At 43.1% G+C, this 25,058-nt stretch overlaps 1 protein-coding gene across 1 annotated transcript in view; it reads left to right on the top strand.

Moving 5' to 3' along the window:
• The first annotated feature begins 4,343 nt into the window (after positions 1-4,343).
• LAPTM4B (lysosomal protein transmembrane 4 beta) overlaps positions 4,344-25,058 on the top strand; it is a 61,633-nt gene continuing 40,918 nt past the window's right edge. Inside the window, exons 1-2 of the mRNA XM_061448048.1 lie at positions 4,344-4,454; positions 20,906-21,017. Of these exons, the coding sequence (XP_061304032.1) occupies positions 4,359-4,454; positions 20,906-21,017 (208 nt within the window). The 5' untranslated portion in view covers positions 4,344-4,358. The remainder of the gene's footprint in view (positions 4,455-20,905; positions 21,018-25,058) is intronic.

Here is a 25,058-nt window from a genome sequence, read left to right as displayed (position 1 = left end):
CTGGTTTCTGGACAATGTTCAACCCTTTTCTTATCTTGTCTTAACCTGGCCAAATGCAAAGCAATTAACAACTTCTTTGCTCACTCTGGAGCATGCGGCTAATTCTAAAAGCAGATGTTTTCCCTTGAGCTGCCCTTTAGTGTATGTGCTGTGGGTAATGCTGGGCAACAGTGTAATTGAATTATTCAAGTCCAAATGAACTATACTCCACCACCTCTGTAAGTGCAGACAGAAGATGGGAATGATAGGCAGCTTCCAAGCCACCAGTCCTCCTGCCTTGGTTTCAGCCCAGCCAATAACTCAGAACCACACAGCCGCTCCCTCACTCCCCCCTTTTCTTCCTCCCCTGCTACCGGAGCGATGGGGAGGAGAATGTAACTCCCATGGGCTGAGATAAGCACAGTCCAGTAACTAAAGTATAACACAGATCACTACTGCTACCACCAATAATAATACTGATAAGGGAAATAACAAGGGAAGAGAATACAACTGCTCACCACCTGCAGACCAATACCCTGCCTGACCCGAGCAGCCCTTGGGGTAACTGCCCCCAGTTTATATACTGGGCATGATGTGCTTGGTATAGAATACCTCTTTGGCTGGTTTGGGTCAGGTGTCCTGTCTCTGCTTCCTTCCAGCTTCCCCTCCTCCCTGGCAGAGCATGAGACTCAGAAAGTCCTTGGTCAAAGTAAACATTACTGAGCAGTAACTAAAAACATTGGTGTTAATCAGCGCTGTTCCCAGCCTGAAAGTCAAAAACACAGCACTGCACCAGCTACTAAGAAGGAGAAAAATGACTGCTACTGCTGAACCCAGGACACCTCCTAAAGCCGTCTTGCTCAGATATGTATCAAAAAGGTTGGAAAGAAGAGTACCAATAACCAATTTTAATGAAAGCACAGGAAAAAGCCAAATGGATCAGAGCATCCTCTGGCAGAGAAGTTGTACCCTGGAGTGAAATCGTCATGGAGGATACATGAGCAGCACGGAGTACAGAGCAGCAGTGGGACACAGGATATAATTGTTTTTCTTAACAGCTTGCAGCACAGAGAATTAGCAACAGGCCAAAGTTGGGCTGGGTCCTTCCCCACCTGGCTAGCGCAGCTCTCGGGATGTGCTGCAGCTGTATGAAATAAGCTTGTCGATTTACAGCTCTGCTCTGGTAAGGAGGGGCATGGGCCGTGAGTCTGTATTTCTCTTCTGGATGCAGCCTGCACAGTGACCTGTGGCTGAGCAAGGGCTCTGGTGTTGGACTGCCACCTCCCTCTCTCTTCACCAGGAGTCTGCAGAGCTGTTGCTGTCACATATTCCCATTCCTCTCTCCAGCTGAGGTTGCTCCTGTGCATTAACTTTTCCCTCTCCTTAAATATGTTATTCCAGAGGTGCTACCACCATTGCTGAGGGGCTCAGCCTTGGGCAGCAGCAGGTCTATCTTGGAGAGAGGTGGCATCGACTCTGTTGGGCACCGTGGAAGCTTCTAGGAACTTCTCACAGATGCAACTCTGTGGCCCCCCTGGTACCAAAACCTTGCCACACATACCCAATACAGTTGGTTATAAATCAGGAGTGTTACATGAAGCCTGATGTTTCGTGATCTTTCCCATCAGTCTTTTTGAATGGAAATTAATAATTATACAGGAAACTGCTCTAGAGTAATTAGTGTTCACCTTCTCGTTCTTCCTTCCTTTTTCTTCTAAGGATATCCAAGTTAGTCATTTATGGGAAATAGTAAGCAAAAGAAAACATGCAGTTAATTTCTCCTTACAGAGATGAGAGCTGTGCTGGGGGATGTTACAAGCAGCTACTGCCTCCAGCAGCTCCAGGGCCCAGGGTTCCTCCAGCCTGGCTGCTGGAGCCCAGCTTGTTGTGCCCATTCCAGGCTAATGGATGTGGCCACTGTTTTCCTGTTTGCAGGCATAGGACACCAATGGGGATGGCTACACAGATGACCACAGGCATGGTGCTGCCTTCAGCTGGACTTGTAGAAGACTTAAGTACACACCAGCCAGTCCAGCTTGACCTTGGCACGTGAATACCACACACACCTCACCAGTTTGGGGCAGGTACAAACTCACACTGCCCAGCAGCCAGCCCCAGGCACACAGGCTATGTGTGACCTGTAGTCCCACTCCAGACACTGGCACTGAGCCCTTTGCTTGCCTCACACCAATGCCCGAGTAGCTAGCCCTTACTCCATGCAGCCGTCGTCCATCCATTCCCCACCCCCTCTGTGGAGAGTGAGACTGCACAGAGGGATAGTTAAGAAAGGTTTTATAAGAAGAGAGGGTGATCAGACACAGGGCTCCATCAAACAAGTGCACTTTACATGCAACTGACCCCTTTTATACCTCTTTCTGTCTGATTTCCTCCCTTGCTCCTTCCCCATTCTTTTCCTCTTATCATTCCTCCCTAAGTTTTGTACCGATCAAATATCTCCAATCCTCATGTTCCTCTTGTTTGACCCTTCTTATCAGACAAAAATTCCAGGTGACACTCTCCAAAGCTGAGCCTGGAGCTCTTCAATGGCCCATCAATCAGTAACCAGAGACTTTTGGTCTTTGGCATTGTCTCAATTGTCACCTGTCCAACAGATTTGCTCTGTGTATTCTTGTTTATCGCATCCCCCTTTGCCTACTATCCCCTTTGTTTTGAAAAGATCAGTTCCTTGGTCAGATAACCTTCATGAAGCACATTCTTTTACCTTCTGTGCACACTTACAAGGTGAATATACAAGGATTTAGTCTCTGACTTACTTACTTTCTGGTGTTACAGGACAAGGTCTCTCAAGGTTACCAGTGAGATAATCCGGACCACATTGCTTGGGATTTTCCTTTGGTCTCTTGAATATTTGCTTTGCCAATGTGGATGTTTCATTTTACTAGAATTTTATTGTCATTTTTGAATATGAATCTTAAAAATACAATATTTGGCTTATGCATACAATCTAGTCAAAATCGTAAATTCAGTGCCAAATGGCTTTTCTTTTTATGTACAAAAAAAAAAACAAACAACCCTGAAAGTTTTATAAGGACAAGCCAAGAAGAAAGGTTATGTAAAGTTGCTACTTAAAGTATTTTTAATTTAATTTACTATAGTGGCTTTATGTGTAGGGATAAGGCATAGTTAAAAATGCTCCTCTGTGCCAAATTAGCTTTTATCTTGGAGTTCCTGTTCTGTGCGGATGTATATATGAAACAACGAAGAGCCCCAAAGCAACCATATAGGGAAATATTTGAGTAATTTCAATGTTATATTTTGATGATAAACTCTGGGATTTGGTAGGAAGCCAAGATAAGACGGCAGTAAATAAATTATTCTTAGGGTCAGGCTGGGCATACAGATTTCCTGGGAGAATTTTCTTTGTTATTTCCTCTAGAGAACGCTACAAGTCTCAGATAAATAAAGTATGAAAAAAGTCAGCTGCTTGGGAGGAAGTTTAGCTTCTACCCACACACATCAGTGCTGGAACACACTGGAGAGTCCTTCCCCCAGTGCTGTTTCCCCACCTCCATCAGAGCAGTAACTGCATGTAGTAACAATGAGATTATTGTTAATAAATTTATCAGTTACATGAGGCAACTCCAGCCTCCTTAATAACTGCAACTTTGGGAATGGATTGGGAAGGCACTATGAAAGACGATAAATCACAGAATCATAAAATGCCAGGTTGGAAGGGATCTCAAGGTGGTCCAATTTTTCTAGGCAAAGCACGACCTAGACTAGATGTCCCAGCACCCTGTCCAGATGAATCTAAAGGTGCCCGCAGCTCATGACTTCAGACTATGGGGCAAATCCAAAGCATTCCATGATCTCCTCCACTATTACCTTTCTTTCTAGTGAAATGGAGTGTTATTTCTGTTGATTTGCCAGTCGAGTTGTCAGATGAGCTAGAAGCTTTCCTAAGGAAGCACTCTCTGGGTCCACTCTCACCACAGTAACTCCAGGCCCAGCGGTGCCTGGGAAGTGCGGTAGGACAGCGGGAGAACTGCGCCACGCCACTACCGCGCCATGCCGGGCACAGGCAGGCCAGGCTGTCCGCTCCCTCAGTTCCCTCAGCTCTGTGTGTTAGATTCCTTCCGTGCTTTGCTGTGACTGCTCCAGCGCTCCGGGGCCGGTGCCCGTGCTGCCACAACGGGATTTGGAAGCAGCACCTCCCCTGACCCTGCGAACCCCCCCGCCCACGAAGCCTCCGCCCGCCACCACAGCCTGGACCGGGTCCCTCCGCTGTCGGCCCCGCCCGCTGGGAGGGGCGGCCCCAGCCCGGCCTGGCCCCGGCCCCGGCCCTGCCCCGGTCCCGCCTCCGCGGAGCCGCGCGGTGAGAGGCGCGTAGCGGCGCAGAGTCCCGAGTTGCCGCGGAGATGCAGAGCTCGGCCTGGACGCGCTTCTACTCCAACAGCTGCTGCCTCTGCTGCCATGTCCGCACCGGCACCATCATCCTCGGAGTATGGTACCTGGTAAGCGCCCCCTTCGGCTGTGCCCGTCCCATGGGGGTCCCCTCTCGGCGCCGGCGGCAGCCTCCGGTGCTGCTCCGCGGAGGAGCTACGCGGGGGAGCGCCCTCGCTTCCGCGCTGCTGTCCCCCGGGTGTCCCCCGGCGAGGTGTTCGGCCTCTGCCCGAACTGGGAAACGAGCGGTGCGTGTGGTTAATGGCCGGGGGAGAGGGGCAGGAGGCAGAGCGCCGGCAGGCTCACCAGGGTGTCATGCGAATTGCTCTTTAGGGGAGGAAAATGTAAGGGATGGAGATCCCCGGAGAGAGGGGTTTCCCCCCAAACTTCGGAGCGGTGTTTGTCGACCGCAGCTCTGAGCCCCCGCTGCTGCGTGAGCCCCAGCAAGGCTGCCCGGACCCTGACCACGCTGCGCAGAAAATGTTGGTTTCTCATTTCTGACCGCTGCTTCTTGAAGTTGGGTGTTCTCGTCATTGCTGTCCCTTGGTTGTCAGATAACTGCTTGTCAGTAGTATCTTGGTCTGTCTGGCAGGGAGCTCTCAAACCTTCCAGGCAGCTGCTATTGGGTACTAGAAAGACTTCTTTCCTCTGGCAGGGTTATAGGACATGAGTGAAGAATGGACCCTTGAGGCACAGTTTTAATGTGTTACCATCGAGCCCAGGGGTTGCTCGACACCCTGTTATTCAGCCAGGGCAAAGACTCGGTGCAGAGAAGGCACATTAAGCCCTTGATTCTTCTCCTGTCTTTGACAATCATTTCCTCAATCCCTTGGGTGGCAATGCAGGAAAAGCAGCTTTCCCAGAGCCGGCCCTGCCATAGTCACAGGATTTGCAAGTGTGTCATGACAATAAAAAGAGTGGGTTCATGGCTGTGGGTTATGTCGATGCACTTCTCAGCCTGCTCAGTCTCTTGGTATGGGAAATCAGTCTCCCTCTGACAGCAAAGGCCATGCAGAGCTGTTTGCCAAGCATCATTTTTCAAACAACTGCAGATGGAAGCAGATTAGACCCGGGTTTATTTGCTAACTACTGAAATTCCCTTCAGAAGCAAGTGAAAAACGCAGGGCTGCCCTCCATTGTAGGACAGCTCATTAAATAAATTAAATCAGTGTAATAAAAAGGCTAGGTTGACATTTATGTCCTAGACATCATATAAAATCTTCCATGTCCTATAAAATACATCTTTCACCACTGAGAAAATGGTGCATTAGTTGAACGATTTCTTCCTCCTGGTTTAATAAAATAGGAGTTAGATGCAATATCCACAGCCTGTGGTATCTGGTATCAAAAAAGACGCCCCTCTTTGCCTGGCTGCAGTGAAGTTTCAATGAGTTTTAATACGACCTGAAAGGTTTTGAACATTTCTTCTAGGATGCTTATTATTTCTTTCTGCCTTCAGCTGAATGAAGCCCTTTCACGTTGGCTCCACAAAGGCAGGGATACAGATAATTCAGCTGTTCAGTGGACCTAAAGATATTTGAGAAGAGGAAAGTGCATCAGCTGGCCTTAGATAAAAAGAAGAGACTGACAGCTTTTTAGACTTTGTTACCTATTGCATTACTAACATTTAAATACCAGTGCCCAACTTGACACAGTATTTTTCTGCAAAATCTGCTTTTAAATTCTCTAGCTAGCAGGTATTTCCTGATTTACACCTCTTCCTACTTGGCTTCTTTTGCTTTCATAACTTCTTCAGGGCGGATTTCTCAATGACTTCAAACTGGCAATAACTCATAACACGTCAAGGTGCATGTTTCTTTCTGCACTTTCTCTACAATTACAAATGTTTAGATTTTCGAAGTTAACTATTAAGAATAGAAACTTAGATGCATATTGATAACAAAGGCTGAGTCTTTTTGCCAGCTTACAGAGTTAGGAAGCAGTAAGGAAGGGATAAGGGATAAGCAGTAAGGAAGGGATAGCTACTTGAGTAAATAGCTCCCCTGGCTGAAAGGATTGGTTTACAAAGTCACATACAAAAATATTGCTTTATCTCAGAAGAGCAATTATGATTTGATGCCATGTTCCATCAAGGGTTTACATAGAAATAGATGCCATTTTTTGCCTGCATTTTGGGTGGTTCTCTTGCCCCAAACCACATGTGAGCTATGAACATTGCCTCAAATAAAGTTCAAACAAAATACCCTTTGATTTTTCACCATGCATACGTGTATTCTTTATACTGTTTGACATTATGCTTTACAGGAAATTACTTGAGGAAAAAACATCCCTCTAAGAGAATGAATAGTTTTGGCAGCCTTTTAAAATAACATTTTCACACGTTGACCATTTTAGTATAATTTCAGGAGGCAGAATTTCATGTCTGAGTAAATGTGGAAAAAATAGTGCATCTCTCCAGGATGGTATTTTAGCTCTTTAGTTTTAACGTTTTAATTGGATGTTTGGGATCCTACGAATAGTGGAGAGAGTGGGGAGCTGAGTGCAGGGCTGCATGATGAGAGCACTTTCCCTCACAGGTAAGGGGAAGGAACACTGTGTGCACTTCCAGCACAGACCCAGCAGCTATGGACACTTACAATGGTCCTGTAAAGTATCAGTAGCTGGGAAATAAATATTTAACTTTGCTCTATTTTAGAACATAATGGACCTCAGAATGCTAATGTTTCTATAGCTACTGTGATTCAGTAGTTTCTTCTTGGTAGAGCCATAGCTACTCCATCTAGAATATTATAATTCAATACAGCATTGGATGATATTGCAATGTGGTATGCCAGAATACAACATACACGTTCTCACCGAGCACTGAGGTACTTCAGTGTCAAAAGTAACTTGCAAAGGGTGGGGAAGCCACGGGAAATTTCCTGAAAAGAATATCTCATCAGGTTGCAGGACAGCCCGCACTTCAGGAACTTGTGTGCTGCCTTGGGGAGGAAAGCTTAGAACGGGGTGCTATAATGCTGAATGCAAATGTTATGCTGAAGGTTAAAATAGCAGTAATAAGGCTGGCTGGGGTAATATTTATTTCAAACCCTGAGGACCAATTTGGTTTGGCTGGTTATTTTACTTTGGTCTGTAGCCCATTGGCATAGACTGTAATGTATTATAACATGAAATCAGAGGTCTCAAGTAATAACAGAGAAGGCACAAAAGTCTTACAAATGTCATATTGTTAAAAAAAAAGCCAAAACTGGAAAATTAGAAAGTCACTTCCAGCAGCTTAGGTTTTGTTCCAGACAGTTGTATCAGCGTGCTGTTCCAGGCAGGGACACCACTGAAATGAGCCAGCTTCAGTTCTGATCTCCCCTGGGTGCCACAGTACAGGAGAAAGCCAGTATTTTTGTCAGTTCCAAGTGACCCAGTCAGTACTGGTGAGTCAGAGCTACATCCCCATCGGTAACGGCATTTATAAACACAGCATGTCTTCTTCCTGAGGAAACGGGCTCCGCTCTCTTTATCTAAAATACAAAGAAGGAACAATGCCAGACATGCTGGCAGTGTTATGGAAGGATTTCCCACTCTCCTGACACATGGCAGTTATGCACAACCCAAGACCCCACCAGCACCACCTGGGATAATGGGAATTATATGCCATTGACTTGGGTGGGAAGAAGATGAAACTTTAAGACATCAGCTCAGAAAAAAACCCCAAATGTTACAAGAAGGAGCTTTCATTTTGAGCTCTATGTGCCCACTGCTGCTGGCTGCAGCAGTGCCCTGGGCAGGGGCTGCTCCTGCTCTGGTGCCCCAGGAGCATGGCAGGAGCCACAGGAGCTGTGCAGCCCCGCTGCCTTCCCCAGGGCCCTGGCAGTCAGGGGCTAAAAATAAAACCCTAATGGAAGGCCGAGAACCTTTTATAACCATGCGTTACTGCATCGTGCAGCTCCCTTGGAAGGACGTGTGGTAAGAAGGGAAGTGGAGTGAGCCGCAGCTCTTAGCCAGGGCAGCTTTAGCGTTTGAGCTGCTATTTGTGGGCAGCTCATCATCAATTGCTAGTAGTGGCATGCCAGTTCTGGGTTTCTCTGAACATGCAGTTGAAAGCACGCATAATCTCTACCTGCATCCCAGGCAATTTTTAATAGGAGAATTGAATCCTAATGGATGAAAAAATGTGCTGTCTGTAATGTAAAGTGAAGGAAAAGCACTGTTTGCTGTGGCCTCATTGATTCACAGGTTGAACACCTTGCTGAGATCAGTAGAGTACACTTGACCCGATGTCAGAAAAAGACTCAAAGTATATCTTTTGCAACTTATTTACCTATTTCAAGCCCTGTGCAAAGCAGCATTATGGCAATGTGCTTAAATACCAGTTAGAAGATTGCTGAAATACTGGCTTACTTGGCAGGGAGTAGAGATCAGCTCATGTAAGGAAAATACACCTACACTGGGGTCCTTCCAAGCTACTCTGTACCTCTTTCTGCAACCTTTGCACTGTCTGAGACAGCTCACATCAGGAAGGAGCTGTAAGTGGAGGACCCGTGAACAGGGGGGAAAGGCCCTTTCAGGGAAAACAAAGAAATTCTAAGAAAAGATGAAGTTATTACTTACTTTCAGACATGTGAGAATTGGGAGATTTTGAAAAATTAAAAAAGACCTTAAGTTGTGAAAAGGGAGAAATTGCAGCATAAGAAAGCCTGATGTTAGAGGGAATTGGAAACTTTGTTATCTGAGAGCCAGGTTGCGGGAATTTGCATGAACACGAGTATGAGGCCTTGTGTTTTACTTAGAAAATTAGTTTTCTTTGCTTTTATATAGAATGAAACGGGCTAAGAATAAAGGATCTCCAACTTTATCTCCATATGAATGATCATAGTATATCAGCCAACTCACTGAAGGCTCTGCAGTGACTGAATATTTATGTCCCAGTGCCATGTCTATAAAATTATCAGTAGTTTTTCTATTGTCTGTACTTCCTTTCATAAAATGAAAGCTGAGACCTTGAAAAAAACAGTAGCATTCTGAAGTAAGTCATTGGAGACTTCCTGTGCACATGCTTGCTCTTTAGGAGAGTGCAGAGAAAACTTGAAATTCATTATGAATAAAGAAAAATATGAATTCAACTTTCAAAAGCTTCCCTGTATAACTGATGTACCTGTTGAAATCCAACTGAGACTGAAATCAGAGGAAGTTCAGAGCATTTGCTCTTGCAGTGGATCACATCCATTTCATTATCTTCTTCAAGACCAGCAGGAAATAAATGACTGATCCTGCACAAATATCTGCTCAGGGCCTGCATGGTATTTCCTTAAGAAACTGAAAATATTTTAGGTGTGATAGAGTAAAGAATAAAGACCTGCACTGATCATTACCATGAGCACAATGTATCTTGTCTGAAGGACCTTCTCAATAACTACATTCTGATTGTACCTTATCTAGAGGGACAGAGTTAAATAACATTACAGTTAATTTCTTCAAGAATGGCTTCTGGAGAACTTAAAGAACTCCTCCCCACCATGCCCATGCCCATGCCCATGCCCAGGTTGGTTTCTGCAATACAGGATCTTCTCCTGCCTCCTTTCTCAAATTCATGCTTCAGGCCCTCTTCAGTTAAATTACAAAATACATGGGAGGAAGTTAAATTGCACAATCAATAAGAGAGCTTGCAAAGACTGTAAATACATCTGCATGACAGAATCAATCCATGAACAGCCCATAAAGATTATCTGGAAAAAAAAAAAAGGTGGATTCATTGGTACATATCCCAAGTTACGTTTGTGCTTTCTGTTCTGAATAAAACCAGCCAAGTTTGTGTCTGCTGTGTTGCAGAGAGGAGCAGAAACAGCACTCTGTCAGTCTCCAAAGACTCTGTCATGCAGCAGTGTTTTCACGAATGTTTTTCTTTTAAAAACTTTCTAAGTTGTTGAAGGCAAAAAAATTCTTGTAAGAATCTTCTGGACGCTCCATGCATCTACTGTTTATTAGTCTGCAGCACAACACAAGGATTTCTGTAAACATCTTTAAGCTTTAATCCACTTACATAGTCAGTTTTTCTTATATCCTCAAATACCGCACTGGGATTTTTCACAGAGTGTATGACTCTTTGCAGTGATAGCTGATAATCTGCATCAGTTGTCCAGCATAATGACACAGTTATCAATTTAGAAAATGCAAACCTTTGTTAAATACCCTTCTTTTCTCAGTAAGGCCTTCAATTGGATAATAAATTCACTGGGATTACAGGGAACAGTTGTCTCCCTCCAGTGAGAAAACAGATGGTTGGTTGTAAGAGGAGCAAAATTTACATAAATGCTTGTTAGAGGAAAGAAACCCATGAAGAGTCCAGTATGCTATAATTAAATTTGCGGTTTATACAAAAATCATGAATGTATTTATGGAAAGGAAAGGAGGTATTGCATTAATCAAGTAAAATGTGTTTAGAAGTTCTGTTGAAGGTTTAATACGTATCTCCTAGTGAGCCAAAGGAGAACACATTAAGCTTCATAAACTGATCATTGATTAGACTGACGTCAGTGAAAATGCAATTAGTCTTATATATTCCTGGACATATGTAACGGATGTTGCAAAATAGCCAGGAATTAATTTCCATGATTGCTTTCTTTTTCTCTGGTTTTATTGTGAGGCTTACACCTTGACTGTAAAACTATGCAGTTTAAAGTACCCAAGACTTGAAAACGTGCACAGGAGCTACTGTGCTGTTCTGCAGCTGGGCTTAAGGTTTAAAGCCCCAAATCTCCAAACAGCAGAAGAGGAAGAGAAAAACCATGCTTGTTGCTGAAGGTGCGAGAGAATGTTCCTTGTTGATCTGAGGTAGCGAATCTGCCAAGAAGGCATCACTGAAGAAGCAATCCAGACTTGAGCCTTGCACACTTCCTGGACCTCCTGTGAGTCTCTTTCTTTTGGATGTCTGCAGTCAGCTCTGACTACCCTCACCCTAGTCATCTGCCTTAGAAGAGTTTTTTTAAAGTGCTGTGGCTATTTCTCATTTCATTGCTGGCTTGTGCTGAGCAAGGCCTTGTTCTGTCAGGAGATATATTAAGCTACTTAAAACAGACAGGACAAATGCTTTGGCAGAAACAAAGGTTTGTGGAACATTTTCATCTTGCAGAGGTGTATTTCCCAACTGTGAAACAGCTGTGCCCAGAAAAATTGGATCCATGTGATCATGTTGTTTACTATTTCAGTAATTATCTGTACTGTACCATCCTTTGTGTGTGCCCACTTCTTCCTTGCATAACTAAATCCCTGCCTTGGGTTACAAAGTGATGGAAGGATGCAGTTTATTACTGACAGCGTGTTGTGGTTTAAACCCAGCTGATAATTCAGTACCAGGCAGCTGCTCACTCCCCCTACAACCCTGGGCAGGATGGGGAGAAGAATCAGAAGAATGTAAAACCCACGGGTTGAGATAAGAACAGTCCAATAACTAAGGTACTATATAATTCTACTAGTAATAATGATAAGTGAAATAACAAGGGGAGAGAATATAAAACTAAAAGAGGAAAGGAAAAACAAACAATAAGCCTAAGTGATGCACAGTTCAATTGCTCACCACCAACAGCCTGATCTGAGCAGTGATCTGCCCTTCCATGTAACTGCCCCCAGTTTATATGCTGGTCATGACATGCTGTGGTATGGAATACCCTCTTGGCTATTTTGGGTCAGGTGTCCTGTCTCTGCTCCCTCCTGGCTTCTTGTGCCCCTCCTCACTGGCAGAGCATGAGACTGAAAAGTCCTTGATCAGGGTAAGCACCATTTAGCTAAATCGTTGGTGTGTTATCAGCATTATTCCCAAAATAAAGCCAAAACACAGCACTGCACCAGCTACTAGAAAGAAAATAAACTTCATCCCAGCTGAAACCAGGACACAGCTCTGGTCCCTTACATGGCTTCTGTGGATCTTGGCTTGGTGACTACGTAAGAATAATTGAGCAAAGGTTTGGTGTGTTTTGGTGGTTGGTTTACTGTTTTATTTTTAATTCAGTGTGCATATGTGGCTTGTGGTCCAAAGGTGGGGCACACTCCTCTCTCACCAGTAACAATGTCCAAAGTGGCTAGAGGTGAGTCTGAGCCCATACAACATTGTGGGCTGGTGTGGGTAAGACGTGCTGGCCAGCGCCATCTGCCTTGGGCAGCCCAGCGTACTCACAGCTGTGTTGACTGGCCCTTCCTCTGTCACATGCCCCCACTAAGGTTGAGAGCCACGGAAACTGCCACAGCTCCCATCAACATCTGCCCTCAACCTTTCACAGTCACCTGCAAGACTCAAAAATCCCTTTTTGGAAGTCAAGGGCAAACACAGAAACCAAACAAATCCCAACTGACCAATCTGAACAACCCTTTTTCCAATGAGGTTTTAATGCATACCACTTCTTTGCTGGCTCTTCACAGAATCCTGAACCCAGATGTGCTTTGGTAGAAATTGTGAGCTGGTCTGGCAATGTTATAACTTGAACATGGGTACATGACTGTATTTCCCCAGAGCTCGGCAGAAGACCTCAGCAGTCATTTTCGGGACTTTGCTCAGATACAGTTTCAACTCTCTTTAAATACAATGTAAAAATAATGAAGTAACCACTGATTAATTTGCATAAAACATCTTATTTCCTCAAACTATTTAAGGGCAAAAATTAAGTATGTAACACATTAAACTCTATCTCTAGGGAGGCAGAAAACTCTAGTGGGCATCCTGCACCGTCGGTCCATCTATTTTTTGTCATATAAATGAAGTCATTACCGTGTTGCATTAATAACAGACCTCTTGTGGTTTGGGTTTTAGGACTGTTAAAAGGCTGGCAGTAGGCAGTAGTTGAGTCATTTGTATAGGGGAGTGCTGATAAATTATGCTGGACTTCCTATATCAATTTAATCAGGATAGTCTTTAAAGTTCAATGCCCAGTGTCATTTTAATAATCAAAGTTGAAATTATGTATAAGTATGATGAAAATATCTTATGCAGCTTTCTATTATACGCTCTCTGTAATATGCTAGTCTGAGCCTGCCTGGATCATTCTTTGACTTCTCATGAGTAAAGAAAAATAAGCAACAAGAATTGCAGACTCTAGCCTGTCTTCTCCAGATTAAAAAACACAGAAACTTAATTGCTGCTTCTCATCTGCCTAATGCAGACCCTATTCCAGTGCAGTATTTCAGGTAGCAGCCAGAAACATATCCTTTGAGAAGCCACACAGGGAAGTAAGACAGAACAACTTGTGTAGGAGCAACATTTTCTTTTATTCTCCTGTTATTTTAAGGCTGGGCAATAATGTGAAGCAGGAAGGCTTATGTTTTGTTTTTAAGATGCTTTGTAATACAGTTAAGCACTTGCATCTCCTGAATAAACAACTCACCCTTTTCTGTATTCCTCCAACCTTTTGGCTTCAGTAATAATGTCTGATCATGAATTTCACTGGTGAAAGGGATGAAGGATTTTCTTTTAATCCAACTTTATGTGGCTGTCTTTCTGTTTAGTCTCCAGACTCTTACGTTTCATTTGGAGAAAGATAACCAAGCATGGCTGGGTTTTCTTCATTGGACCATTCATTAATTTGTGTATCACTAACACATCTGCTGCTTGTCCCCCAGCACTGGAGAGTTGAAATGTTTTCAATGGTATGAGGCAGAAGGCTTACATAGCAGAGAAGAGGGGAGTATCTACTCTTGACAGCCAGGGTTCTCTTGCTCCTGCTTTCCAAAAGTTCAAGCCACTGACTGAGGTGTGCTCAGATGTAACTCAGGGTCCTAGCGCCCTGAGGAGGAAGGTGACTGAGTCATCGCCATGAGATCTGTAAAGAAAGTTGGGCACGCAGAGGGGACACCTTGTTCCTTCTCACATTGTTTGCCTACTCTCCACAGCAGTCAGACAGCTGGAAAACCTTCTTTGCTAAAATTGCCTCCTTGTTTCCTCTTTAATCAGAATTCAGGGGGAAAAAAAGGAATAAATCGATCAACCCAACAGACTTTGCCTAACAGAGAGAGAGAACAGATAGAAAAATCTGCCTATACAGGGTAATAGTTCATAAAGCTTAACTCATCATCAGTGCTAACAGAGAAGTTTGAGAAAGGCACCCCAGATAGTGCAAATCTGCTCTGTCTTGGGTTAAACCCTGAACTTGATATTTTTTTCCCTTTTGTAGGGTTCTTGTGTCTTTCTGATGAACAAGTGCTCTTGCTTCGATTAGCATCTCCTACGCTAAAAGAAAAAAAAGCAAGAAAAATGCAAAGAACGTGCCAAGTGGGAAGGCAAAGGTGCATGGGGAGAATTCAGGATGCTGAGATAGCTTAACTATATGTTTTCTGTATGTTTTATTTTCTCTAACAGGAATACTAACTTCAAATGTCCAAGTACTATAAAATATTCTTCTGTTGTTAATTTAGTTTCAAGGAGCAAAAATAGTTTAAGACTGGGCTTTTGTTTCTACAGTTTCTATAGAGAATGAGCGCCTACAGTCATAAACTTACCCTGAGTTTTTTTTAAGGGAGGTAGATGGCATGGGGATGTTGCTTGAGACTTTATTCAGTTTTATTGAAAACATTTAGTATTTCTTACTAGTAAAATTAATGCCCTTGGTGATTTGCTTCAATAATGACTCTATAGAGGACAACAAACTAAACACTGCCAGTTTTGTGGAGTATTAAAAACACATTAGTGTTGTGTGTGCCAGCTCACAACCTGGCCAAGGTTTAGGAGCCTTGGTCAGCAGCATCCCAGGATGGGTCACTGTTCAAAGTCCGTAGAGAAATCTGCTGTTATTTGATTCTCAGTCACAACTGTTTTTGTTCAGAAACATTATGTCATCTTTCATCTGGTAGCTCGATATGGACTACAGAGTAAACTCCATTGATGTTTTTGGTAACCCACTGGCCATATCAATCACAGTATTATAATTTACTAGTACAGATTACATAAAGTTGGCGGGGTAGCCCAGAATAACTGTGTTTTCATTACTTTTTTTTTAATTATTATTTGCTCTATCATTAAATCAAAGTTTATCTTTGCAGTTTTCTATTTTTCTCCCCTTATCTAAAAGTATCAGGGTTCACTGTCATTAAACCAGCTCTCCAACAAGGAGCAAAGGCTCCTTAGTTAGTTCTCTACCAGTGCAGAGATTTAAGGAGTGTGCTTAAATGGATTTATCTTGAGTTCAGTGAGGCTGAAAATAGACCCAGAATTGAAAGTGTGCGTAAATTTTTCACAACAGAGACAGCATCCAGACTGTTGGCTTCAGTTATAAGTTGAATCTTCAATATGAATAAAGCTAGGGGGTTTTCCTTACTTTTTCCTACAAATACAAGGATTTCACTTCACTACGTCGGGAAGTCTTGGGAGAACCATAGTAGAACATTTGTAGAGGGGACCTTCAATAGAAACATTGATGTATTTTTAGTACAGTGTGTCAAGTTAAAGTAAGCTTAGTATTTCCTCTTCCAAAACTTCTTTATCAGAGCAATTTTATTTCAGCTCTTGACTGTAAGCTGGAGGAAGGTAGGGGAAAATTAAGCCATTATAACTCCTGACAATCCTTCAGTATTTGCAGATATCTATGTAAGTTGCTGGCTTGAGCATTTCACTGCTTGAATTAGGAATTGCCTAAAGATCTGTCAATTGCATGTTCTTAGGAGATAGTGGAACTAATTTTATTTTAGATAAACTGGGATAAAGACCATGCAGCTACGTTCCTGTGAAGGGTCTGAAATTACAGTGGTACTCAGTTTCTCACCACTTGTTGATGCAGTGATTCCTGACACCTTCCTTCCCCTGCACTTTATCTCTGTGGATGACCACAGTTCACTTGTGATCTATGGAACAAATGATATGGAAAAGACAACTCACTTGTTGGTAGCAGAGGTTTGAATTTTAGTGCACAATACAGTTTCCAAATGCTGGATGCTGTCTGTGGAAGACATGAGGTTGCTTCCTTGTATCCTAAACACTACACATTCCCTCTAGCAGAGCTGCCTCATATCATACCTAAGCTGCTGGTTCTTTATTGTGGTAGAGATGGTAACAACAGCAGTGGCTGGGCGTGCCAGTCAAAGGCTCAGCACCTGCTGCCTGCATGCACCATCTCTCACACAGTTGTTGATGTTTAAAATATCTTCTACTCAAATCTGAAATGGTGTTTGTAAGCCCAGAGCAGGAAACCAAGTAATGCTCCAGTATTTGCACTACGCATCTCCTCCATAGTATTTCCTGTTTCCCCCTTTTCATTATACATTCTGGAGTCTCTACAAAGCAGAGTTATTTTCCTCTTCTATATTGATGAGAAGGTGGATGTTTTCCACCTAGTTGCCAGACAAGCAAGATTTGGGGATTTTTAAAATTATTATTTTACTTCTGTATCAGGATAAGAGGACAGTCGGGCATTTCTAGGGCTTTGTGTGGGATCTTTGTCCAGTCTTTTTTGGGGGCACTCTGGGCACCATTCTTCAGGGCCTGAGCCCAGGTGCAGGTCTGGGAGCTGATAACGGGGTCCACCAACAGCCCCCAACATGGCAGGTGATGAGCCAGGGCCAGGGGCCATCCAGGAGGCCCAACTGGTGCAAAAGGGGATGAGACAGGGGCACAGCTGTAGACAAGCTACAGCATGCATACAAGAGATCCATCCAGAAAGCTTAGCTGGAGACCAGCACTCTAGTGCTGCCACTGGGACAGTGACTGATGACCCCAGGCTGATCTGAAATGGGGTCCTGGACCATGGACAGGGGTGTGGGGAGGTCCATGGTGGGACAGGGTAGGGTCAGTAAGGCCTGTTAGTGCCCCCAGGCTCCTCTTCTATCACTCTGGGTAGCACCATGGCCCTAACCAGCAGCAGGACCCAATGGTTACCGTTCTGACTTGATTGTGCAAAATCTTGCATTTTATTCTTACCACTGAACACCACCCTGTTACATGTTTGTGATCATGCTTCTGTTTCTCCATCCATAAAAAGGAGGATGGCAGGTCTCATTGGGAAGGTATAGGGCTTAGCTGCTTACTGGAACTTTGCATAATAAAAATGCTTTCTAAGCATTGTTAATTAGTTATTACAGCATTTGTTGCTGATGGAATGTAAAGCATCTTGCAGAAATATCCCTTTCCTTTTCCTAGAACAGAAGTTTCAACTCATACAGCTGCATATATCTTCGGGGAATCTCTTTACACTCTTGTCCTTGATTATGTGTCCTTGGAAGATGCTCTATCTGTAAGTTTTTAGACATATTAGTTTTATGCATTAAAACATTTTTTAAAATTCAATGGTGGCATCAGTTTCAAAGCAAAAGGAAAACCCTAATAAATAGAATATACACAACGGTACACACATTTTTTTCTGGAGAAAGAGGATGAGAAATACACATGGTTTATTTCACTTGCACTGCTGACAGCATAGTTGAAAGGTGCTTAAAGATCATTATGAGGATCTCAAGAGAACAACCTGATAGAACAGAAAAGTGATGCACTAAGGAGCATTAGAGAGATTCCTACTGACTGCAGCAGGCTTCAGATCAGGCAAACACAAATCCGTGTCTTAAACAGAGACTTAGAGGCAATGCTGACAAACACGTAATCTGAGTCTGGACGTAGCCAGAGAAAGTAGAGTGCCTAGGTCAGTATTTTGTGAATCTTCCTGGCTGTGTCTGTACAAAAGATGCCTTTAAAATAGCAACACTATATATGTTTATAGTTTCTGATTGAAGGGTTATTTTCAGTACTCAAGTAACATATTTATTACTGACATATGTCCTCTAGCTTTCTGTAAAGCATATAAAGCTATGCATAATGTTAAATAACGTTGTTTGTTATTTTATGCATGTGTAATGTTAAAAAATGTAGGATTTATAAAACATAACTTTGAATATTGACAATCATCTGATCTGTCTTCAAAGACAAGATGAGCAGCTATGGCTGCAGTCTTCCCAGCACAAAGCCATTTAACTGTTCTGTGGAAAAATGCATTAATGAAGACCTCTAAGCCCCTCCAGACAAACTGTTCTGCTATCTGATTGTTCTTATTATGCAGCAAACTGCCTAACCTAGATTTCCTTTTGCTGTAACTTAAATCTGTTACTTCACTCATTTCCCAGCAGATCTGGAGGAAAGTCTATTGCCTCCTTTTCCTTGCCTTTCTGAACAAACAGACTGAAAGCATCTCCCTACGCCACCTTCTTGCTAATCAAGCCCAGTTTTTTCCCTGTCAGTCACACTTTCCAGGTGTCTCATCACCCTGTGTTCTGTGCAGGATCTTCCCCAGCGTTTTTCTTGGAACATTTTGAAGGACTTTGAACTGGACCCTGTCTGCAGAGGCCTTGTGGAGGGCAAGTGGGAGGATGAGTTGTGTGTCAAATACCTTTGTTTCTGCAGTACTGCCCACCACCATGTAGCTGCAAAGATGAGCTCAGGGGATGGCACAAAGTCACATTCAGTTTATTCATTGTCATACCCAGACTTTTTCTGGGGAATAGCTGAGGAACTGTTACCTATTCAGTTATTTCTTCTCTTCTGTAGCTGTCACAAACGTGATGCTCTATGCTTGTTGGTATTGAATTGTGCTCTACTGTCTGAATTCTGCCATACCTGGTCAATTTTACCTCCTAAAGTGCTTACAGTTTGGCATTGTCTGCAAATTAAAGAAAGGTACAAGTCACATGTGACTTGAAATACCAAATTTTTCAATGGTGCTGGAAAACCCTAATAGATACATCTTCCGTGCTGACTGTGAATCCTTGACAACTATGCTTTCATTACAACTATCCAGCTGGCTGTGCACTCACCTTCCTGCACTTTCAACTAAACCATGTTTTCATAGCCCATTTATGAGAATCTCATAATGTCAAAAGGCTTGCTAAGATGCAAAGAGATGATCACTACTGGTTTTTCCCTATCCACAAGGCCTCTGAGTCTGCCCAAAATGGAAAATAAAATGAATTTAATTAGAACTTGCCCTGAACAAGCCCATGGTGACTGTTGGTTATGACCATACAAATTTGAAGTACTAAAATGGGGATACTACTTGATTGTCTGTTCTTCGTCTTATTTTATGCTTAATTGTCATAATCTAGCTAGAAATTCTTTTACATGGCCTTCCTGCATTGAAACTAATAAACTGTGCTTGCTCATTCCCCATCTTGTGAACTCAGTCTATTCTCAACAGTTTTTCAATGACAGTTACTAACAGATCTGGGGCCAGGTAAACCTGATGGAATTTGTCTATCAAAAAGCATTTATCTTTATGAAATTCTCTACCCTGTTATGTCATATAATAGCCTGTGTTCCTTCACCTTTCTGTTGCTGTTAGTAATCTGTGAGAACCAAAGTAATGAAAATCCATCTTTCCCAACATACTCTATTATGCCAGAGAGAGACTTCATCAGGGACTGTAGTGATAGGACAAGGGGTAATGGGTTCAAACTGAAGCAGGGGAAGTTCAGGTTAGATACAGGGAAGAAGCGCTTTACTGTGAGGGTGGTGAAGCACTGCAATGGGTTGCCCATGGAAGTTGTGAATGCTCCATCCCTGGCAGTGTTCGGAGCCAAGTTGGACAGAGCCTTGTGTGACATGGTTTAGTTTGAGGCGTCCCTGCCCATGTCAGTGGGGTTGGAACTAGATGATCTTAGGGTCCTTTCCAATCTTAACTGTTCTATGATTCTATTATCAGCTTTCTTCTCTCTGTTTTTCTGTTCATCAGTTATCTTCCTAGTTCTGTAGAATAATCTTTCAGCCAGGCTGTGTTATTTCACACTGAGCAATCTTCTTTTCTGCAATTAGCCCTCTTTGCTTAAAGCGATATGAGCATTTTGTTCAGATTTGTTTTAAAATATAGCTCTTGGCTACATCTGTGTTCCTCTCACAGCTGATACTTGACAATCCGCTTCTACTGAATCACTTGATACTATATTCTTGTGTTTCATTCACTTATTTCATTTCATAGCCAAGGCCTCAACATATGTGATTGCCTGTCTTTGCCATATGACACAAGAGCATGTGCATCAGACATAGGGCTCACATTGCCACCTACTTCTGTCTCCACAAGGCCTCCTCACTTAGCAGCTCATGTGAATCAGCTCATCACTCATGGCCTCTTAAAATATAGCCTCTTCCATCAAATCAGGTCTTCTCTGATCTTCTCTGATCTTTCACAAGGTTTGTCCCCAATTACAGCTCTGCCATGCTAATAATCCTTGACTGCAGCACTCATTTGTAATAATCTCAAAATGATTTGTTTTGATTTATTTTAGTTTTTGCAACAGAACAGACTGAAGTGGATGCGTTAACATGTTTATAATCTGAAAGAGCAGCAGCATCTTTTATGATGCTGTGGGGAAAATAGGAATCAAAAGGGATAGTCCACATTTTGTTTCATTTTCCTGCCATGGCTCGGGGAATAAATAGGTCCTGTTTACACAAACCCAGAAAAAGTAATTGCAGCGTTAGTTAGATACTACAGTTGTACAGTTTGAAAATGGCATTTACTGTGGTTGGCATGGACTGCGGTGGGTATATGTTGCCCAGGGGTTTTTCATTTATAACTTGCACAACTTGACCCTTTTCCCTTTTTCCTCTCTGTAGATTATCAATTCAGTGGTATTGCTGATTCTGCTGAGTGCCCTGACTGATCCTGACCAGTACCATCTAACCAGTGCTGAATTAGGGGGTGAATTTGAATTTATGGATGATGCCAGTAAGTACGAATTGCCTGAATACTAGCACTCATTGCTTCAGTTTTATGCAACTGTCCTATCATTTCAGTAGTTACTGTCCTTTAATTATTGCTTCACCTTGTTATCTTAAAGATATTTTCATTGTGAAAGGTGTATTCATGGCAGAGTTCAAACTCATTACCTACTAGTAACCTTGTCTGCTACCTATTAGTAATCCATGTGCTCCCGGCTTGGCAGAGGCCAACCCTTGACATGGAGATGTTATCCCTGAGCATGATGCAAAAAGCCCCAGGGGACTTTTGCTAGACACAGCATGATATGGAGTCTCTGCACATCCCAGAACTGTGTCCTGAAGTGCCTGCACAGGCGTAAGAACCCATAGTGCTTCTTATGTAACTGGCTAAATATGTTCATTCATGTTGTACATATTTACACACCTCCCATGTACACATGGCAGACTTGCACAAGCCTGTTGTAATAGATGGAAGTACAAATATTAACTGCATGGTCATAAGCATATTAGAAATAACACAGGATGAATTCCTTCTCTCATCAAAGGCCATAATAGAAAATCTTCATTATAGTTTCAGGGCAGAGTGAAGTAGGCCATTTATGTCTCCTGAAAAAACTTCCTATCCATTGCAAATGTCTTTTTCTTCCATGACTGTTTCAGATTATTTGCTGATGTTTGGTCTGTTGATTTGCTTTAACCATTTAATTTGTATCCAGAAAAGTTCTCCTTCAATGTGATTTTGATATTTTCATTTCTGCTCTCAAGATTGTTACATTCAACATTTCTCACAGTAATATGAAACAAGGTCTTCTGCTAATTACACTGGTGTCTTCCTGCTCAGAATCACACCCATCCACAGCAAAAGGCTCTAAGTCCTTCAGTAAGAATATCAGTAAGAAAAGGAATGGCCCCACACATGAGAAAAATAATTGCACCCATAGTGGGTCAGAGCTGCTGGGTATTAGTTAAGGGATGCTTATTTCCACAAGGTCTTTATTGCAGATATGTCTAATTCAATTTATTAGAGGGCAGTTGCTACTTTATTGTGTCTTCATTGAAAAACCACCTACAATTTCCAACTAAAAATCTTTTTATATAACTGGATTTAAGAAAGTAAGGACCATAGCAGATACAGATGGGCTCCTAGCTGATTCTGACATATTAAAACTGACTGCCTTGTCCTAATTCTCAGAGATTAACCTTGGTAATGACTGTCTGTCAGTGTGGTTTTATATAGCCGACATCAGAGGCCTGCCAGTGCCCAAGGCTTTAAAATTGTAATTCTGTTTTGTAATGCAATAGCTGTCAGATCAAGTACGTTGGGGATTTCCAGCTACACTTGAAAATTTTATTTTCTATATTATTTTTTATCGAGGCTTCCGAAGTGAACCCTGCAAGACTGTAAAAGGATGGCTTGTGGGCCAAGTGACCTCATTTCTATTTGGTAAAGAGAACATTCCACAGGCGGTTAAATTATGAATGAACATTTGAATTAATGTCTCCTTTTATTTTTTGCCCCCCCCCCCCCCCCCGTTTTAATGCCTTACTGAGTAAAAGCAGCTGAATCAAGCGACTGGCTTTTATAGTTACTGGAAATAGCTGGCAGGAGATAATTTTGTTCTTTTTCAAGTATAACTATATTTGTTCAAATCTGCAGAAATGCTTTCTGATAAAAAACGGACAAACTTCCACTGTCCTACTTTTGTCTTTTTTCCAAGAGTTTCCCAGGTTAGCTGCATGTGCTGAAATTCTTAGATATGAAACCATGCGTATGAAATACAGGAAGATACATCTATTTTTATGATAATGAAGGTCCCAAAGTTGTTATCTATAGGTACTTGTGTTGACAAAAAATAATGATGGAAATATTAGTAACCATTATTACTAATTTTGATGCTCCTATCAATAGCAAGCAAAAAAATAATTACAATCGCCTGTGAAATTGTCTCTCCCTTTCCCTCCCTCCTGCTTCATAACAGAGCTGAAAATATGATCTGGAAATAAACTTATCAGCTGAGTCACAGTAGTGGAATTACAGCTAACTTGAAGTTTATGACAGATTTCTCTTGACTTCCAAGAAACCAGGATTCCCCCAGTATTTGTATTCATATTTATTTCTGGCTGTTCTCAGGCATGGTTTATGGAGAACAGTCAATTTTCTGTTTCAGCAGTGGGAAAAACTCCTGCCATGCATAGAGCCAGAGCCAGTGTAGTGTAAACTGCTTGAAAATGCCAGTGCAGCATCAGTTCTGCTAATGGCTGCTCAGCCTAAATTTCAGGATTTAGCGTGGTTCCCAGTATGTTGCCAGAGGCTCCAAAATGCCTGTTTGAATAAGGAGAGAAGGAATTTACCTCAGCACTTAAAAAGGCCTGTAGGTTATAGCTTTTCCCCTCTACTTTAGAAAAGGAAACAAGATGGGAGGGAGAAGTCTGCCAAGACCTGCCATACGGCAGATGGAGGTACTGGAAGACACCAGTGTGTGTGGTTTGGCTGGCTCTCTGAGATGTACATCTAGGAGCCAGGGAAGACGCTGGGTTTCCTCCTGTGCTGCATATTCAACTAAGCCCATTTAGTCTCATCTTTCTTTTTATTATTTCCTTAGGGCCTGAGGGAGTTTATGAACTAGAAGCTGGACTAGGAAGAAACAGAAATGTCTGAGCTGCCCAGTGTTAATACTGCTGCTGTTAAAAGACTAGTAATCTCTGGTCAGGAGATGGAAGAGCCCTATAAATTGTTTCAACTCCTCAGAGGGTTTCACCTGAACCTCCTGCTCAGCTTCTCTGGATTCTGACATGCCAACAGCCCAAACAAGCAGTGAATGTTGCTTAGTTATACTTACTGCCGTCACAGTTTCACACATGTGTGTGATACTTCATAAGCCATATGAAAAGGACTGAAATCCAATGTGTGCCCTATCCTATGTGTGCCCTATAGAAACTGAGGGGAACTTTGACACTGATGTCAGCAGCTGAGGCCAAAATCCACCCGTGTCCCTGCCCAGGCAGGTAAGACAAGCAGAGGTTGCAGGGCAAGGTAATGTGATGGTCTCTCTGCTGCATGTGACATGCATCCAGGGCTTAAAAAGATTAATCAAAGCAGATAAATTTAATAAGGAACCTACAAACAGGAGGCCTGGACTTGTGCTGGGGGTTAAATGGAAGTGGTAGAGGAGGTACCCTTCCTGCCCCAATCCATCACCACTACCCAGGTAGCATGAGCCCTATGTCACACACACAGGGAGGGGAAAAAAACTAATTCCATGCTCCAGTGTAACATGTTCAGGGCTGCATCTTCCTCTCTAGCTGTATCCCCTGGAGTAAACAAGCTGGGTTCAAAGGTGCAGCAAACCCTTTCCTTCTCATTGGCCTCCTTCCTTTGCTGGAGAGAAAATGCCACCGCCACACAGGTTGTGACCCAGGAGGCTGCAGGGTGGCTGGCAGCAGCAGGACTGAGCTTGCACAAGCAGTCTGGAGGAGAATGAGGCAGTATTCCTTAGCTGGCAGTAAGGAGGCCAGGCTGCTGGATAAGTAAGGCTAGGAAGGTGGGCAAGACTGCCTGAGGATTGTAGGCTGGTGATCAGCAGCTTTCTAGCCCCTGCTGTTGGAGCTGTGAGCCAGTGATTAACTCCAGGGCTAGGGCAGTTGACGAGCTGGAGGATTCGAGGTCTCCATCACTCCACACAGGTCCTGGCTCAGGGACTGGCCTCGCTGGCTGCTCCTCTCTGTCCCCACAGCACCCACCACCAGCCATCTCTAGACAAGGAAAGCGTAAGGCAAGGAAATGCTTGTGAGATGGGTTTGAGGGAGCTCCAGTTGCAGAGCTTGCTGTGCACAAAAGCACCCCATGGCAGCAGCTCTGCCCAGCCCCAATGTGGTAGGAAGGATCTCACTGCAAGGTATAAAAGGAAAAAACCCACCCCAAATGTTTTCTTTAAATCCAAGCAGAAAACTCAAAAACTGTCTAGGACAAGAGGCTGTATAACCATTGCAGTGGTCCAAGTACAGCCCTTCTAGCCGTAAGTGCAACAGACAGTACAGCATGGCTAGA

The sequence above is a fragment of the Pezoporus flaviventris genome, unplaced genomic scaffold (assembly GCF_033815535.1).
Source record: "Pezoporus flaviventris isolate CSIRO_AGI_PZ_B2104156 unplaced genomic scaffold, CSIRO_AGI_Pfla_v1 ptg000007l, whole genome shotgun sequence".
Taxonomy (NCBI): domain Eukaryota; kingdom Metazoa; phylum Chordata; class Aves; order Psittaciformes; family Psittacidae; genus Pezoporus; species Pezoporus flaviventris.
This window is presented reverse-complemented; position numbering and strand designations above follow the sequence as displayed.